The sequence below is a fragment of the Aspergillus fischeri genome, genomic scaffold (assembly GCF_000149645.3).
Source record: "Aspergillus fischeri NRRL 181 1099437636249 genomic scaffold, whole genome shotgun sequence".
Lineage (NCBI taxonomy): Eukaryota > Fungi > Ascomycota > Eurotiomycetes > Eurotiales > Aspergillaceae > Aspergillus > Aspergillus fischeri.
Window position 1 is genome coordinate 2,204,765 of NW_001509770.1, and position 17,758 is coordinate 2,222,522.

At 51.9% G+C, this 17,758-nt stretch overlaps 4 protein-coding genes across 4 annotated transcripts; 1 reads left to right on the forward strand and 3 right to left on the reverse strand.

Annotated features, from left to right (window-relative positions):
- Positions 1-3,066: 3,066 nt before the first annotated feature.
- Positions 3,067-5,531, forward strand: NFIA_015050 (putative nuclear localization protein; the record flags this gene model as incomplete). The annotated part of the gene is made up of 3 exons (XM_001264709.1): positions 3,067-3,172; positions 3,325-3,483; positions 3,613-5,531. 3 exons carry the CDS (start codon positions 3,067-3,069, stop codon positions 5,529-5,531), a joined length of 2,184 nt encoding a protein of 727 aa, XP_001264710.1.
- Positions 5,532-6,137: 606 nt separating this feature from the next.
- Positions 6,138-7,350, reverse strand: NFIA_015060 (histidine phosphatase family protein; the record flags this gene model as incomplete). The annotated part of the gene is made up of 3 exons (XM_001264710.1): positions 6,138-6,863; positions 6,949-7,164; positions 7,219-7,350. 3 exons carry the CDS (start codon positions 7,348-7,350, stop codon positions 6,138-6,140), a joined length of 1,074 nt encoding a protein of 357 aa, XP_001264711.1.
- Positions 7,351-7,987: 637 nt separating this feature from the next.
- On the reverse strand, positions 7,988-10,135 carry NFIA_015070 (putative homeobox transcription factor; the record flags this gene model as incomplete). The annotated part of the gene is made up of 2 exons (XM_001264711.1): positions 7,988-9,751; positions 9,806-10,135. 2 exons carry the CDS (start codon positions 10,133-10,135, stop codon positions 7,988-7,990), a joined length of 2,094 nt encoding a protein of 697 aa, XP_001264712.1.
- Positions 10,136-16,559: 6,424 nt separating this feature from the next.
- NFIA_015080 (HAD family hydrolase) lies at positions 16,560-17,453 on the reverse strand (the record flags this gene model as incomplete). The annotated part of the gene is made up of 4 exons (XM_001264712.1): positions 16,560-17,041; positions 17,112-17,221; positions 17,276-17,297; positions 17,354-17,453. The coding sequence occupies 4 exons, from the start codon at positions 17,451-17,453 to the stop codon at positions 16,560-16,562; spliced, it is 714 nt and encodes a 237-aa protein (XP_001264713.1).
- Positions 17,454-17,758: the final 305 nt, after the last annotated feature.

The window sequence follows — 17,758 nt, forward strand, 5'->3', positions numbered from 1 at the left end:
CGCGAAACCTCCTGAGCGAGGCCTTTCATCCACGCCACAGAGAATAACACCCACCCGAGTAGGAGCCCTCCTAGAGGATCGACATGCGAATGAAATTCCATCATTTTCGCCTCGCAGCGAACCGTTCAAGCTCCAATTGCCGACAAGACTATCGAATGAAGATGAGGACCGTCTATTCAGAGAAAGAGGCAAACGGACAGGTGGCACAGCTGTCATCAAGGTGAGACAAGTCTGGAATGTGAGTATGCGTGCACGGCCCTGATCGACTCTAGTTCCCGCTCAAGTGACCCTCTACAAGACTACACCAAAGTCTAATGTCGATAATTTCGCAGGTCATCTGCCCCTCTAGGATGCCTGGACCAGGATGGAGTGGGCAGTGCTCTGGATACTTGATTTGATAGCCCACGAGGCGAGTCAGGAATGAATCAGGGTTAGGAGCCGAGTGGCTGAGAGGATGGAAGAGATCACCAAAGCTTAGGTAGCACTGGGGATGTGCAACTATACGCTGCATGTCCGTTGGACGCTGCTACATTGAGTTGCACGTCCTCAACTCTATTCCTGGTCGTGTACCTCCAGTGCTGGTAGATTTTATGCTGTCTATTTTCTCTGGCAGCATTAAGTACGCCATTTCTCAAAAAGCACCTGATACTGATAACGAGGGAACACTGAAGGAGATGGAACAGAAATGAATCAGTTCTCAAACTTGGAGCGAATGCGCAGCATTGTCTTGTGATTGGGCCTGAAATGGAAAGGCGCGAGATCTTTCGCGAGTACAGATGACGCCATAAAATACTCCATCCATGCTGACGATCGCTTGTCGGCTAGGATACTATTCTATTGTACCTCTCGACTCGCTCTTCAGGGTATTATCCGGGCTCATTCGGCTACCACTCCACAAAGGTACTGTCTATTGGTCTTTGACCAGAGAGATCTGGAACTATTGACACTGGTTCCGCCCATCAGATAAGGACAATAGGATTGCCAACATTCTTGAGCTGATTTGTCAACATACTTTGACGACACCACTTGGAATCATAGCACTAGAAATTATAGCACTAGTGACGAAGTACTTCACAGATGCCTACTCGACGGCTATCTTCATTCCTCCTATCCAGCGTAGGGACTGAACTTGCTCGCTGTTTCTGAAGAGTATGGAGAATAGTACTGTCCGTCGCCTTATGTCTCGGCTATTATTGGGCAAATGCGACGGGGTCTGAAGATACCAAGATACTACCCTGATATCAGATATCTTGTGACTAGTGAATCATCTTGAACCTGATTCGCTCTTCAGTCCATATTGCTTGGTGCTTCGTAATCTTGCTGGCGGCAGGCTACTGCACAATACCCTTGACTATGGCTAGACTGCAGAAGCGTTTCAAGGATTTCATTGGTAGGATCTCGCAAAAAAGGCCTTGTCTCTTCTCCCTGAGTAGTATTCTAAAGAATAGTCAATAGTCATGTTTCTGACTCTTTCGTCTCATGGCTCAAAGCTGTCCGCGCTATCCGAGAAATTCTAGCCTGGTTACATTTACCGTTATTCGCGTGGGCTCTGCAGGAGAGCACGTTGACATGGTCCAATGTCGTCATAATCTCCTTCTTCTTTTCAGAGATAGTATTATATCAGGTTACTTGGTAAATGATCTCCCATAATCACTGAGATAATTCCATACCTATTTATTGTTGCAACTTGCGCATCCCTCCTGTTTGCAGTGACCACGGATTCACCCGGTTGGACTGTGATCCGAGGGCCAGCCACCAATCAGGGGCCTTGTGGCGCCGCCTCCCGCCAGGTGCCCCCTCCACCGTTGGTCAACTGGCCCAATTTGTGTCTGAGATATCGCCATGGACGTAACTTACCCCTCCCCCTTCTCCATACATTGATACTCCTTACAGTCCATACACCCAAGGCAGAAGCCAGAATTCATCGACTAAAGTAATATACCTAAGGCATATTATTATTCCTTCATCACATCGGCTCCTGCTGGGTAAACTTTCATTTCCGTGCTTACTTTCTTCCCCACTCCACCCGCGAAGGTGTGTCGCTCTGTCTGGCTTGTCTTTTGAGGTACGTATTGTTTCCACCAGGATAATCTATCGAGCTCGTATCGATCTATCTGTCTATCTGTCCATCACACGTTTAATCCTCGTCTATCGCATTCGCTGCACATATTCTCGAATAATACAACGATACAATACACATACCCCATACTCCCTACCTGCTTTTCGTTTATGCACCCAGGCAGTTTATCGTCACACTGGCTGTTGTTCCGTGTACCCACTGATTGATTCCATCGGCTGGTGGCGCGCGTTCTTCCCTAACAATCACACTGTTTACTACCGCTAGCTATTTCTTATGCATCGGGTTTGTTTTTCCCTTTCCAAGTCAAGCCTAACTCGGATATCCTGGGCCACCTTATCGCGTTTCCCTGGCGCTTGACTGGGTGCCGCCGCTTTCTGCAGGCAAGGAACCTTGGGAGGACCCAGTTTCCTGCCTGTATCAGCCTCAGCCCTCTGTGGCGGTGTCCTCTCCAGCCACAGCTCTGTTTCCGAATCAGTTCACCGCCTTGTCTTTTTCTCCTTCTTACCTTACCTTACCTCTTATCATACTGCTCTTCTCTCTCATTATTCTTTCCAACTGCACCAGATCAGAGGTACCTACTATCAATACCATACCTTACAAAACCTGTATCATCCGAATCTGCAACCTTTTCCTGCTGATCCCGCTGCCTCTGCCACACACCACTGACCACTCACTGTGATCACCAACCACCAACCAAAAACTGAACTAACTGCTTCCCCTCCCCAATCCAGTCCATGATTCCATCATCAACTGCATGCGCGTCGTGATCTCTCACATCCCAGTCAAGGATCAACTTGTTTCGTGGCAGTCTCTCCTTCTTCCTTTCTTTCCATCCCACTGCAGCTGCGCTTGCCAACTCACCTCCGCCCATCCTGTCCCGTCACTGGGGTTCTCAACACCTCTCGCTCGCGTTTCGCTGACGCGCCCACGGCCCTGCTGACGGCCGTCATCAAACTTTGCCTTCCCCCGTCCTTCCTTGGCCCGCCATGTATGGCACATCCCACACTTCCGTCCCCGCCCCGATGAATGGCATCGGAGGCGAGCTTGTTGATGGGTCGGGGACCATCAATCCTGCTGCTCTGAATAATTCCGGTATGCTATCCCTTTTTATCTGCTAGCCTCCCTACATTTTATCTCTTGCATATCATGATCTTTGAGCGATCCCACTGTCGCTTATCACGGAGGTCGTGGTTTATTTGTACTTTGTCCTTTGCGACAGCCTCCCACTGACGGCCTTTTGCTAGTCGCCGCTGTTCTTCCCTCACCTTCCTTGGGAGACTCAGCGCCAGCAGGTCCGACATCAATAGCTACCCCCGCAGGCCTAAATCCCCCTCGTGGCATCAAGCGCAGTCGCACTCCCGATCAACGCGCAAACTCGCGCGCGGATGGTGACCATGATGACGGTATGTGCGCGTCGCATCTTCCACGGTCAAGGTGCCGTGCGAGACTGTCGAGCCGCTTCGTCGCCTTTTCTCTGTTATACATTTACGCATCTCTTGATGGTATTGATGCTAACTTCATATCGTAAATAGATGAACAGGGTCGACGAAAACGAGGACGTCCTCCGAAGACGCAACGGCCCAACGACAGCCAGAGTCAACAATCGCCTGGGAGTGCGAGCGTGCAGACTCCCCGAATGCAGTCGCAGTCGCTTCCACAGCAGACCAGTGTGAACGTGTCGCCGCCGCAGGCATCTCCCCCGGAAAAGGCGACCCCAACCAAAACCGCTGTAGTGAAGGCGCTCCCCACGGTCAGAGATCACACCACCGACCAGCTCAACGAAGAAGGCGATGAGTATATCCCCAAGGAGTTTGATGAGGCCGGCGAGAAGAAGGTGGACGCCATGGGTTACCCCCAAGGCGGCCGCGAGTTCAAATGTCGGACATTCCGTGTGCCGCTCCGTGGAAATAAGCTGTTCATGCTGGCGACCGAATGCGCACGAGTGCTTGGGTATCGAGACTCATACCTGCTGTTCAACAAGAACCGGTCTCTGCACAAGATCATCGCGTCGCAAATCGAAAAAGACGACCTCATCCAGCAGGACGTTCTGCCGTACTCGTATCGGTCGCGCCAGATTGCCATCGTCTCGGCCAAGTCGATCTTCCGTCAGTTTGGCAGCAGGGTCATCGTGAATGGACGGCGCGTGCGCGACGATTACTGGGAAAGCAAGGCGCGAAAGCAGGGGTTCACCGAGGATGACCTGGCTGGTGAAAAACGACCGGGGGCCGGCAAGGCTCGGGACGCCGCCGCCGCGGAGGCAGCCAATGCTGCGAATCTGTTGCCGACCCTCACCCATGGCGACGTCATCTACAGCAATGCGCTCGAGACCATGCCTCATGGCTTGCCGGTCGGGGGCCCGTCCTCGTCCTCGCTGGCTTCTCTGCCGATGATCCACATGGCCACCACCTCCGATGATCCCCGGCTGAGGGAGTACAACAGTATGCCTCGTGCGCGCCAGGAGATCACAGGCCAGCCGTACCAAGACCGATCGCAGCCCAGCTCGGCTGCTGAAATCCTCAACCATGCCTCGCACACGGCCGACTTCAACAAGATTCTGAGCAACCAGCGCAGTTTCCGTCAGAAGGGCCTGGAGGAGTTTTACTCCAGACAGCGCGAGGTCCCCGAGACCGCGGATCTGTCTCAACCCGGGCAGTTGGACGCCACCGTGTCGGCCTCCCAGCCCTTGCAATCGCCTCAGATGGCGTCGACGGGCTTGATCAGCTCGACGCAGCCGCAGGCGATTCTTCCCAACCAGGCGCCGATGATGGCCGGTCAGGCCGCCTTCCAAGCGCCCACGGGACACCAGCAGGGCCATATTGCTCAGTCTCCCATCCAGCCCATGCCCGCGGTTCGGCCCAACCTGATGCATCAGCGTTCGAACCCTTCTATGTCCGGGGGCACACCGCAGCCGACCGGACCGTATGGGTACCCGGCGCAACAGCAGCAAATGTGGGGTCAGCCACCTCCGCCGCCTCAACAATCCCCCATGTCCGCCGGTGGCCCGCAAGGGGTTGGGATGCCGCAGTATGCGACCCAAATGCATGCTCCACAGCAATCTCCCTCGCCCATGGGCCACGCTGTTCAGGGCCAGCATCACCCCTCGCAGTCGCCTCGCACGCAACACCGCCCGTCTGTGGGTCAGATGCAGCAGGCGTACCAGATGCATCATCCGCAGGCGCCGCAGCAACAAGCCATGGCGTCCATGGGCTATCCAGGAGGGGCCGCCAGTCCGTATGCTGTCGCAGCTGCCAGAGGCATGTATCCCTCTACACAAGGACCCGGGGGTCAACAGTTTATGGCTGGAAATCCTCAGCAGGCGGGATTGGCCATGGGGATGAACCCGGGGGGTGCCATGCCCGGCTGGCCATCTACTCCCGGTGGGCCGATGCAACCAGGTCACCCACAGCCAGGCCAAGGCGGAACTCCCCTAGGAGGGTGGTCGGGTTATTAGTCAAGAACATAAGCACAATTTTGGAAGAATGCACCCGAGGAACAACAGGCAAGGGGAATATATTCATGGCCGGGCGTTTTGCGGACTTGGCGTTCATGGACACGAGGCGCCGGCGAAGGTATTGATCATTTCTCCCATCTTTTTCCGGCCTGGAATCTTATTTAATGATAATCTGCGCATTTCCTTTTTTATACCAGCCGTTATACCCGATTGCGTTGTGTATCTAGTCTTGCGATTTCTATGCAAATTCTCTGGGTGTTTTCTCTTGGGGTGAAGAGGTTCATTTGCATGTGGCATGGATCTATTCTTCGATGTTCTCATAGATGGAATGGTGGTTGCACTTATGTCTTCGGTCGCGTTTCTGTCTGCTTTGCATGCATGGATTTTGTGTCATGCCCACTCTACTCTATGCACTGTGCCTATTGACTTGTCGGTGTCATCTCTCCTTCTGGCATACCGGTCCCTGCGATGATTGTTGTGTCTATAGTCGGGGAACCAATTTGATATACTGCCCCAAGCGTGTTTGTAGGAAGGAGTGTGTAGCAATTACATGGTTAACATATTTCATCTCATCCTTGTAGTCACTGATCACCACTCCTAGTTCAGTCAAAACCCCGCGACCAAAGGCGTGGTGACCGGCGCCGCAGTCGACGCACACACACACGCCGTAACCGACGTCACCGGCGGCGCCGTACAATGCGCCGACGTAGTCCAGGGGACCGTGGTCGGCTCCGGCGCATACTTATTCGAGAACTTCTTCGCCTTGACCAACACAGGAATCACCGCGCCCGTCTTGAGCGAGAACGCCCGATGCCCCAGCACCCGCAGCAGACTCGCAATCTCGCCCGAATGCGCCGTCACACTCACAAACAGATCCTTGCCATCCGTCCGCTCAAACATCTCGTCCAGCGCACTCTTACTCCGCACATCCTGCGCCGCGCTCGTCTCCCCAGTCACCCCATTCCACAGCTCGTCCTCCTCACTGAACCCCTCTTCAATCTCCCACCCGGGAAATAACCCCGTAATGTATGATCTACTCCGCCGATGATCACACGTATGCAGACTAATCCCCTCGCGCAGCCCCTCCATAACCAGCGGCTTGAACGCCGCAGCTTCCTTGGGTAAGGTTAGGTCACTGAACGTGAGATTAGCCGTCCGCAGCGCGCGCGTCAGCGGACTGACGAAGTATGCGTCTGGGGTGTGCATCCCGTCTCCGGTAATGAGTGAAGCCCAGAAGTCGTGGGCGGTTTGGGCTTGGGCTATTCCTGCGGGGGTGAGGTCTGCGTCGGACCAGGTTACCGTGCCGTTGCCGGCTAGGAGGGACCAGTAGCACTTTTTTTTTTCTTTGTCAGCTTTTTCCTTTCCTTTCCTGGAAGGAAGAAGAAGGTTTGTTGCTGAGGGGCATGGCATGGCATACATTCCAAGCAGGAGTACCGTAAAGACTCTCCGCGGCATTATGCCATCCCTCGCCGTGGCGGCCGAAGAAGAAAACCTTGTATTCTGTTTTATGGGGGGCGTGCTTGTTCAGTTCGTGGATGTGGTTGTAGAAGCGTTGCCACTGCGTGAGTGTGGTGTTCTCGTTGTCCGCATCTGTGTCGTAGGTGCGGTTGATCAGGCCGAAATTGTTCGCTGTCTGTTGGATCTTTAGTTTGGGTTATGTTTAGGGTAAAAGAGGGAGGGGACATACGTAGTCAAAGGTCGATGGGTCGGTGCTGGCCTCATCTTGTAGGAAGTACCCCGTTACCGTGGTGTACTCGTAGTAAGCTGCTTGTGCTGTCGCGGCGAGACCGAGAGCGAGGAGGCTTAATGCGCACTTCATTTTGCGCTTGTTTGCGATTCAGATGTTGATGAGATGCAGACAGAGGCAAAGGTAGCTGTCGCCATCTTTATACTCTAGCAATGGCAGACAGCAGTATCGTGCGCTAAGTCAATGATAATATCGCTATATTGCGACTGCGCGGCCTCTATGCCTACTGCCTACCACTCCGGCACGTGCGTCGCTAGCTAGCCTGGTGGATAAAGCCTGGCCTGGAGGCATTCTCATGTGGATAATACCATTGGTGGTTGATTATTGTTTGTGATTCGACGGTCGGAGAAGTCGGAAATTAGTCTAGATATGGAAGGCCAACTGTGTCTGTGGATCATGATTCTATTGTACAGACTAAAGTTAACCTCATCATATTATGTATTAGGGTAAAGATGGTAAGGTAGAAGTCATATCCTCCAAGTAAGTATAACCAGTCGCTTCAAACAGATGCAATCCAAACGTATCGACAGAGAAGGCGAGCCCTAAGCTCAATAGACAATGAAGTGAAGAGCCCAAGACACCAGCAGTATAATGCAGAAATGCTCCGAGTATAAACAACAGGCCCAAGTATGTATAAGCTCCATGTGGATATCAATATATGAAACAGGACGGCCAGGAAGCCGTGCAAGAAAATTCAGAAAATGGTCGCTCAGTTCTGAAAATTGTGTGGCGTAGAATTGGCGGCGAATGTGTAGGCCTTGGGTTTGTGCGATGGGAGCTGCTGAGCGACGAATCGGTGGATCTCTTGCTGTTCAGGAAACTCTTGAATCTGAAACTCAGTGGGCCTCGCATCCTCGGTCGGCACTCCTGTCGACATGTGCATGTCAATATCTTTGGACGAGTACATCCCGATATCCGCCGTTGCGCCAGTCGGATCGACAGCCTGCTCGTAAGTCACAGATGGCATCTCCATCTGGCAGCGCGCGGCGAACGATTGCTCGGACGGAGGCATTGATGCAGCGTCGGCCCAGCTCCGGCCCGTCAAAGGGGTCCCGTCACAAGAGGAATACTCGGGAAAGGTCGTGTAGTGGGCAGGGGCGGACATTGGCGGAGCGACGCCATGGTAGGAATACGACGACATCATATCTACCGCAAGCGGAGTAGCCGGAGGAGACGCGATGTTGATCTGCATGGGCTGAGTCGTGGGGAACAGGTGGCTGGTCGGTTGCGCCGACAGGCAGTACCCCCCGTCAGACGGAGTGGCTGGAAGCAAGTGGTGAAGGTCCTCTGGAGTCAGCGGCGTTGGTGGAGCCAACCCACCGGTTGTGACAGGTTGCAGCATGCTTGACATCTCGGCCTTGCTATTCAAAGTGCCCGCCTCGGCAAAGGTTGCCAGGTTGAAAGGCGACCGCTGAGCGGCCGATGCCTTTCTGACACCAGCGTACCGCGAGCCGAGACTCTGTGCGGATTTGGACTGTCTCACTGCGTGACCGGCGCCGTTCGGCAGGCGCATGGTCGGTGACATGGAAGAGGACCCAGCCAGCATCGAGCTAGATCGCGATGTGCCAATGGCCGCCGGCCTCGGCCGCTTTCTGCGCGCAGCAAGGTCGAGCTCCTTTCCAGCGTCTTTCCATGAAGACCGGCCAGTCAGCTGCGACAAGCCATGAGGCGAGCCGCTAGTGTCGATTCCAATGCCCTGCAAGGTGCTAGCAAGATCTTCGGACGAGCCTCGCCTTGACAGCTCCGGCTTGACGGAGTAATGGATGGTTCCGTATGACGAGGAACCAACATCCATGGGTGCACGGTGGCCGGGCAGCGATTCGGTCGACGTCGCCAATTGGCTCGCCCACTCCTCACCTTGACTGGCACGCTGCAGCGAACTTTCCATTGTGGGAAATGAAGGCGTGGCCAGGCCAGTATATGCGAAGGGCTCCTGAGCGCTCTGAGAGGTCCAGGAAGCTGAAGAATCTTTGCCACTCTCCCATACTGAGAAAGGGGTGTTGAGAGCACTGTGGGCGCTTTCCGAGTCATCATGGTCATTGGCCCGAGCGCTCAGGGAGAACGTCGTTGGGGAGACAGATCCTCCAACACTGTTGTCGTCATTTCGATCCTGCTCGCACTCGCTGCCGTAGTGCTCACGTGCCGCCACGGCAGCATTGAGAGCTCTCTGCAATGAGGCGAAAGTGGCCTCTCGAGCCGACTCACTCCTTGTTTTCTGATGCTTCGATCGAGATGAAGTAGAGGTCTTCTTTTGTTCGCCTGGCCCGCCCGACTCCGATTTCTTAGTGTCGTTGGTCTTATCGGTCTCCTCCTTGGTCGTCTTATCGCTTTGGTTTGAGTCAGATGTGTCGTCCGCGCTGTCGGCCTTATTCCGAACAGCTTCCTCAGCCTCTGCTTTGGCCTTTTGCATTCTCTCAAACTCCTCCTGTCTCTTTTGCTGCTTTGCCTTTGCTCGTCGGTTTTGGAACCAATTCTATTCAGAGTCAGCGCATGTCACATATTGCATTCTTCTTAGTGTCAAACTGACAGCAACTCGAGGCAAGCTCAGATTTGTCTGAGCGGCCAATTGACGCTTCACATTGCTGCTTGGCTTGGGGTGAGCCTGAAATTGAGCCTCCAGCGTCTCCACTTGTTCTTTGGTCAACCTCGGACGGGACAGATTCTCCGCGTATTCTTCGTAGTCCATGATCGGTTGATGGTAGTAGTCAACCATCTCGTATGGTGGGTGAGGGTATAGGTAGCCATCCATGGGGTGCACCATGGCATGGTGTGCCATGGCAGGGTCGTAGGCTATGGGTTGATCGAATTGAACCGCACTATGACCGCCGAAGGCGTATGGGTGGTGTAGGTAGTTCATGGCGGAGGAATTGGGGAAAGTTAGGACGCTCGAATAGGGGTGGTGTCAATGGTCTGATAGGGTCGACGGTAGAGATGTGATGGCTGCGAGACCGAAGCAAATCTTCAATTCATTGAAGAGGGAACAAGTGTCAAGGATTGCTGCATGTACAGGGCTGACTGCAACCTGGAGAGTGTCGTAGACGAAGAGAGTGACTGATTGCTGGTGGTGGGTGAGGTACTTGTCCTAGTATATGTACGGACAGTAGAACTCGACGGATGCAAGAGGGAAGATAAATGAATGACAGTATGTATAGTTGGCAGCCGGAAGGCGGGTGAGATAATATAATAGACAATTCACAGAAAAGGAAAAAGAAGGGAACGACTGAGAGCTGAATGAGTGACTGTATTAGCTAAAAGGGAAATAGGAAAAAGAAAACAAAAAGAAGGTCCTGAAATGGAAAGGGGAGAGACTGAGAGAGACTGGGAGGAGACAAAACGGAAAAAGGGACGGCGGAGAAGAAGGATTGACAGCCAAATGAGTATAGACAGATAGACAGATGAGATGAGGTTAACCTCAACTGAGGAACATTATTATTTTTGGGAGGGGGGGGAAATAGGGAAAAGGATGCATAGTGGAGTTGGGACTTGATGGACTGATGCAGAGGAGCGCAGGAGGTGTGGAGGGGAGTGATCTGATTGGACGGTCGCCTGCCCGGAACTGCGAGGACTCGGCCGCTGGATTGACTTGGTCTGGTACCAGCGCCGTATTTACCGCCTGCTTGGGTGATCGGGGAACTTTTTACGCCTCCCGCTTGGTCCATCAATACGTAGAGGTAAGGTACTTTCCTTGTCACCTTACTTGGTTCTGTATGGTTAGGAGATTCATATCTCTTCATATTTCAAGATTACTGACACACAATAGGCACTGATTGAATTACATACTCCTTTTCTGACCAAATTTTATCATCTTTATCTCATTTATCCGAGTCATTGAAGGTCTGACCTATGTAGCAGAGAAGTACACAGATTACCTGATTAGGTACCATGTATTGTTCTGTCCCAACGTAGGTTAGCGGGGACCTAATTGATCGTACGGGTACCATGGATGGTACCGTATCAGGTACCGTATCAACGTCATACAGTCGAGCCGCCGAAGTCTACTCCGTACTGGTGCTTCCTCCCGTGTGGTTCAAGGGGGTGGCGGCCGGGGCACAATCAATCCGTACGCAGAACTATCTTGAGGTCCGGGCAGGAGACTTCCAAAAAGACTACTGTACCTGGCTAAAGAGAGTAAGATACAAACAATTCAAGGAAAAGTTAGAACTGAGAAAATCGAGCAGAATCTGGGGACTCTCCATCTTTCCACCATTCCCATATGCACTGTGGATCGTAGTGTGCTAGTTTGGGCAGTCATTCTGTCTTGCTTTTTCTGGTGCGTATTGTGATGAGATGGGATCAAAGTAGAGACGATCCAAGTTAGACTCGAGATCATCACAATGTTGTCGCCACTGGTCAGTCATGCACATTGTCCATGCTGCAGAAGCACAATCATTCAGTCGAATGCAAAGTAGCATGAGGTTTCACAGCTCAGCCGTTGGTTAGCAGTTATCCCACAGTGCTCTAACAGCCTGATTTGCATGCGTCCGTCAGAACTGAGCCACTGGTTACTCGAGTCCTCCCCGAAGCAATCCATTGTCCAGTAGCCCTGAACAGCCCCTACTTCATCAGCATAACTTTAAGTCTTTGATAGCCATGTTGAAACAATGTGTCGCTTTGAAACCGCCTCAGCGGGGACGTCTATTTTTGCACCCTCCACGATGACAAATTGTACCTACAATAGTCTGTATCTCGAGGCCGAACGAGAATATGCCGTTGTATCAGCACTGAGCGATCCCCAGGATCCAGAGCCCTACGGCTTACCCTGATGATTCCCATTATCCTTCGTCAGTTCCTGCATTAGCGCCATTGAAACCCGATTTAGCTTTAGGGAGTCCCAGGGGTGTGATTCTCCAAGGAACTAAGCACCTAGGACAACGCCCATATGGTTCTCCTTAACGAATATTCCTACTTGAAGTCATGACGATCATGCTCGTGGCAAGTTGCAACAATGGCATGACAAATACTGTGCCCAGTACTCTACATAAGCATTTGAAGATGCTATCATATTCATAGATGGGATTTGCGTCCAAGCCTCCACTGATGGGAAACCACCACCGTCACCACGTCTTCAGAATTGCTGTTGCCTGTATGTCTTAGGTGGACGTGGTGTCTCGTTGGACTGATAACAACCTCTCATTGGACCATCTGTCAATGTTGGAGAGCCCTGTGATCAAGCTCTGTGGATTCTGATGGGCTCAGTCCTCACACTTGGGATGTACATATTCTGGATCTGGTTAGCACTTGCGGACCGTCGACCCCACCAGCAGGCCCAAAGTTTCTTCATCCTCCAGAGGTATTGCTGTTACTGTATGGTAAATTATTAGGGCGTCCATGTTCCAGAGGGTTTCGGGGCCTGGGTTACCTCACCTTTTTTGGAAAGGGCTTCTTTGACTGTATCAAGCATAAGACGAAGCTATGACTCGATTTACTAGTCCTTACCTTACGTCTCTCTCACATGGTTTACGGGCCATGCGGAGGAGATCATCGGACAGCCCAATCTTCCGGCCAAATGGAAAAAGCAGTCTGTGCCTATGTTCCAGAAGGGATCTTTGTCTTTGTACTTTCTACTTCGTATATTTCTTCGACGAGGGACTTGCACACACTTGAGCCCAACACAAGAGTGCTGGCAGTGGTCAGTACGTAACGTAGTGCTACTGTTCTGAACCTTCTTTTGCAGTACCACTCCAAGCAGTCGACGCAGGTCTTGCACCTTTTGGCGCTTCTGTCATCCCTTTGCATGTGGTTGCTAATCCTTTCGTAAGCATTTTATTCGTGTTCTGCCTCAAGTCGAAGAGCTACATCCTGCAAGTTGACAACAGACCATGAGCCGCAGAAAGGGCTGAAAAGCGAGTCAGCTGGGCCCCACTAATCTAGCTAACATCAATAGTCGACAGATCCCGACGATCAGTGGCCGGGATCTGTACGCCAGCTCTCGTCCGCTATTCCCCTTTGCTCCAATGCTCGCATTTGCACATGCAGCGCCCTAGGTTGTTGTCTCATATCTAATGCTGGGCCGATTAGACTTTCATTTGCTGTTTCCCGGGTTCCTGGTTCTGTGGCTATTGTCAATGCGGTGGTTGTCCATACCTCAACTCCCCACTACTCATGATGCAGTCTGAAGCGCCTGCTTGAATCACGAGGTAGCTGTCCTAAAGAGCTCCCCCCAATGCATCTGTAAGAGTCTAAAAAGATGAAACCAAATCCTCGAGCCCGAGGCCATGTTAGACCATGTTAGGGGGCGTGCTTTACGCGATGTATCATACGTATCCTCTTTCGTCTACCACGCTTTGTCTGTTGTGCTGGACTGCTGGCTTTCAATGCCAACCAAGTACTCGGTCCTCACGCCAATAAATGAGGGTTTGAGCTTCTGACGGCCTTTTCAGTCATGCTGCTGGTGATTATCTGTTGACAGAGTTAGAAGATAGAGTACGTAACTCTGGCACCCATCTCAGAATTTCGAGTCCCTTTCACTGAGACAATCGCCTCGTTCTCGGCTTTTAGTGCCACTTTCGGAGCTCGCATCATGTAATCTTTTCACAAGTCAGCAATTGCGATAGACAGCTCTTAGGTGCGCTTCGAACGAATTACAGCTAACAAAGATGGCATTCACGTGTACTCTGTGTGAATATGCAGATGGAGAACGTCTTAGATCCTTAGTGTAGACTGGAAAGACAGCAGAAGATCCTGGGTAAGAAGAAATACAGCGTCTTTGGGCTAATCAGCAGCGAATTGTTGATCACCACAACCTGACGATCCAAAAGTTAAGTTACGCGCTTGTCGAAAATGGTCAAACGAGGATCACAGGGCAGGCATTGACTCTTGGGGTCCTCGTTCGATCCGCAGGCAGGTCTGATGCAATCGCACAGACTACGTTCAAGAACATCCCTCAGGCCTTGATTGGACCTGAAGGAAGCCGTTGTCACCCGAAAGAGGGATTTGAAATATTGAGAACTTGACTAGCACCACCGGACAATGGAGGAGAATATTTTCCGAGTCGATCATAAGGTGATCACTGATCAGCGGTTGCTCACGGTCCATCAAGGTGACGCTTTCCTGAAGTTCACACTGCAACGTCTCCTAGATCCTCTTCGATGGCTAGGACCAAATCGGTATGAGCTGGGCCGGGGACGGGGTCCAGGAACTCCAGGTGATCAGCAATCGCATCATAGTACTATCATATCCCTGTCCTGGCATAAGGTTGACTTGGCACTGGGGATCCTCCTGTATCTAAAGGGCGAGCCACGGACTCTCAGTTCAGAGACTCCACCCCCTTAAGCCAGTGACTCGATCACTCACTCCGTCCTGTCATGACGATCCCAGGATTTCCAATGCATCGGGCTCCATTCTGTAAACCCGTATTACAGCGACCTGGTTTTGCTCGTAATTACGGTCATGATGCGCCAGCTGGAGCTTCCTTGAAAGTTAAGAATACCAGGGTACATGCGGAGGTAAAAGTCCTGTATCAGCCACGAAAGTACTCGACTAGTCCTATCCAGTACTCACTTTGCTGATCATTCCTTCTCATTCAGCTCTGACTTGCAGCGCCACAAAAACACTCAACTACTCTGTGGCTGTGACTCCGGTATCAGCCACGCTTGGGATCTTCTCGGTTCCAGCCCAAGGCCTCATTTGTATTGACAGTAATTTGTCATTCAGCACAATAGTACGGCTTGTGATGGCCGAAAAAGGGTCCGATATCTTCAGTCAAGGGGACCCGCTACTGACCTCCGCCTGATGGCATGTACTTTTTGTTCTTGAGAAGATCAATAGATGCTTCAATGTTATCGAAACGGCTACCATGCGCCCGTTGAGCATTGGTGCCATACTAGAAGCACGTTTACCAGAACGGACAATGCACTACAAGTACTTCTCAGACGAACACTTCTACCTGCAACTCACATCTCCAGGAGCTGCGGGTTTAAACTCAACCCGTCTTGCTCTTACCGCAACTGCCACAGCCGCCAGTTGTTCAAACCTCAAGCCATCTCAGCATGATACATTCATCATCAGAACGAACAAGGAAAGTGGAAGCAAGAGGTATCCACAATCTCAGAGCCTGGAAAGACCTTCCAACCCCTTACATGCCATATCAGACCCAGCTTCTGGGTTAAAGCGCTCTTTCGTTGCGGAAGAAACAGGTGAAATGATACATATCACATTTCTGACACTAGGACGGCCAAGACCGATCAACTCCCCAGTTTCCAGAACTCGATTGCCTCCTTCTATCGACTCCTTTGCTGCAGTCCGCTCGTGTGGAAACTATTTCGAACGGCAAAAGAAGCTACAACAAGCCACAGACTAGCCTAGATGCGGGATCTGGCTTGGATTTTGATCTATCTGCATGCTGCAACCCCGTTCATGCAATGAGCTGTCGCTTGCAGCCCATCCTGTCTCCTCCATGAACTGCTCCAGGGCTTGAGGATGTCGGTGAGCATGCCGATGAATGCTGTATATACCTGCAGCTGCAAGCTTACTCTGGCAGAGCTCCAGCTTCATGCTTCTGTTATCTAGATAGGCGCTAGCGTTGTCTGTTCTAGCCATCTTATGGAACTGCGCGGTTTTCGTCCGCTCACTTAAGACATATCCGACCGAGGGCATGATCGTGAAGCGGTGAAGAGTCTGCCATCGCGGTGAGTGTCTATCTCAGCACAGGTGAAGCTAATACTATGAGCAGTACTGCTGTACTTGGTCAGAGAATCGTCCGACACACTCCATAACGCAAGGTCTTCACCGCCAGGAGTTGGTGGGTTTATGGTGGATCTTAAGCTCATCACTGTGTTACGAAGGGGTTCAGGGCTCTTTTCTACCGGATTTTGTGTTTGTTTCTAGGCCAACAGTCAAATGTAGGCTCATACGGTGTAAACCGATCCCAGATCGGTCCGTTCGGCTAGGTACTCGGTGGATGATCTCCGAGAGTAGAGTTTCAAGGTTCAAATGGTTTGGCTTCACTAGAACCGTTCATCAAGGCGGATGATTTGTCATTGGGCCTTCTTTGGCCCATTCGCGAATGGCACAACATCTCTGATTAGTGCGATGCAAGGCATGGGCTTCTGGCACAATAGTACCTACCTGTCATATTAGTCAGACACTTAAAGCTGGCAGCAAAGATATTTTCATCCCAGTGGTGAATATTAGTAAGTACCGTACTATCATTCTATAATATTTACTCTGTAATGTAAACCATTCTATATACAAAGCAGAAAAAGATTGACAAAAGACTAGACCATTGACCATTGACCCCTCTATTGGACTCCATGTGAGGTCTTGCCCCTCCTGTTCACCCTTTATTGGAACGCATTCCTGATTTCCAACTGAAGCTTCCCGTCCTCGACGCCCTTCACCGAAATGCTCCTCAAGTCCTCCACAATCCAATCCGCCCCGGCCTCCCGACACTGCTCAAGAGTGTGCGTCGTCGTCAGCGCAATCACCTTGAAACCGGCGGCCTTGCCCGCCCGGATACCCGAGGGCGCATCTTCCAGCACCACCAGGGACGTGGAGTGCTCCAGGTCCAGCCGTGACCGGCCAAGCAGGTAGCACCGGGGATCGGGCTTGCCCAGCTCGACGTCCTCCGCGACAACCAGCACCTTGGGATGTGTGAGGTTGAGGACACCCAGCCAGCCGTCGACGAGAGCGCGGGTGCCGGATGTCACGACGCCCCAGCGTGCTCCGGACTCGTCCAGCGCGTTGAGGAGGGTTCTGGCGCCGGGGATCTCGACGGCGTCGGAACCGTACTCTTTGGGGATGCGGCCTTCGATGTAGCTGACGTCTGTTTGGACCAAGTTGTCAGCTTGGGCGTCGGGTCGATGGTTGGTAGATAGCGTAGGGCGAGTACTTACATTCCCAGTTGGCCTTGGAGGGGTCATACAGCTTGATGACATCGATACTTCTTCGGCCGTGGGATGTGGCGAGGATGGCCTTGGGGTCCACGCCTAGCTCGGCGCCGATTCTGGGACGGTACTTAGATACTGTTCGCAGGTAGTCGTATATTTGCCGGACTTACTTGTGCCAGTGCTTGACGATCGCTGTTTGCAGGATAACCGTTAGAGAGATACAGCGGTATAATTTGAGGAGAACTAACCATCCGTCGAGTCAACTATCGTTCCATCGAAATCGGACAAAAGTCCATCAAAAGTATGGACTTGTGGAGGGGCAGAAAATGAGCCTTCGGAATGGGCCATGTTGGGTTGAAAGTTGGAGATACAGTTGAGAGAAAGTGATACTAAATCAGAGGCGCTCGCAATGCGTCAACCGTAACAACTGTCCAATCTATAATGAACGTCTATACAACAACGAACGTCGAGAAGATTCTGTACAAATAATAGCACCTCTCTATGGAGTATCTACATGATTATATCTACTCCAAACTCCGCCAACCCAGTGTTTCCAGCGCCGCGGAGCGGAGATCGGCATAAGAGATAGTCCGGTTATCTTAGCACGGTGAAATCTTGGCGTCGCCCAAGTTTGCAAAAAAATATCTGAAGAG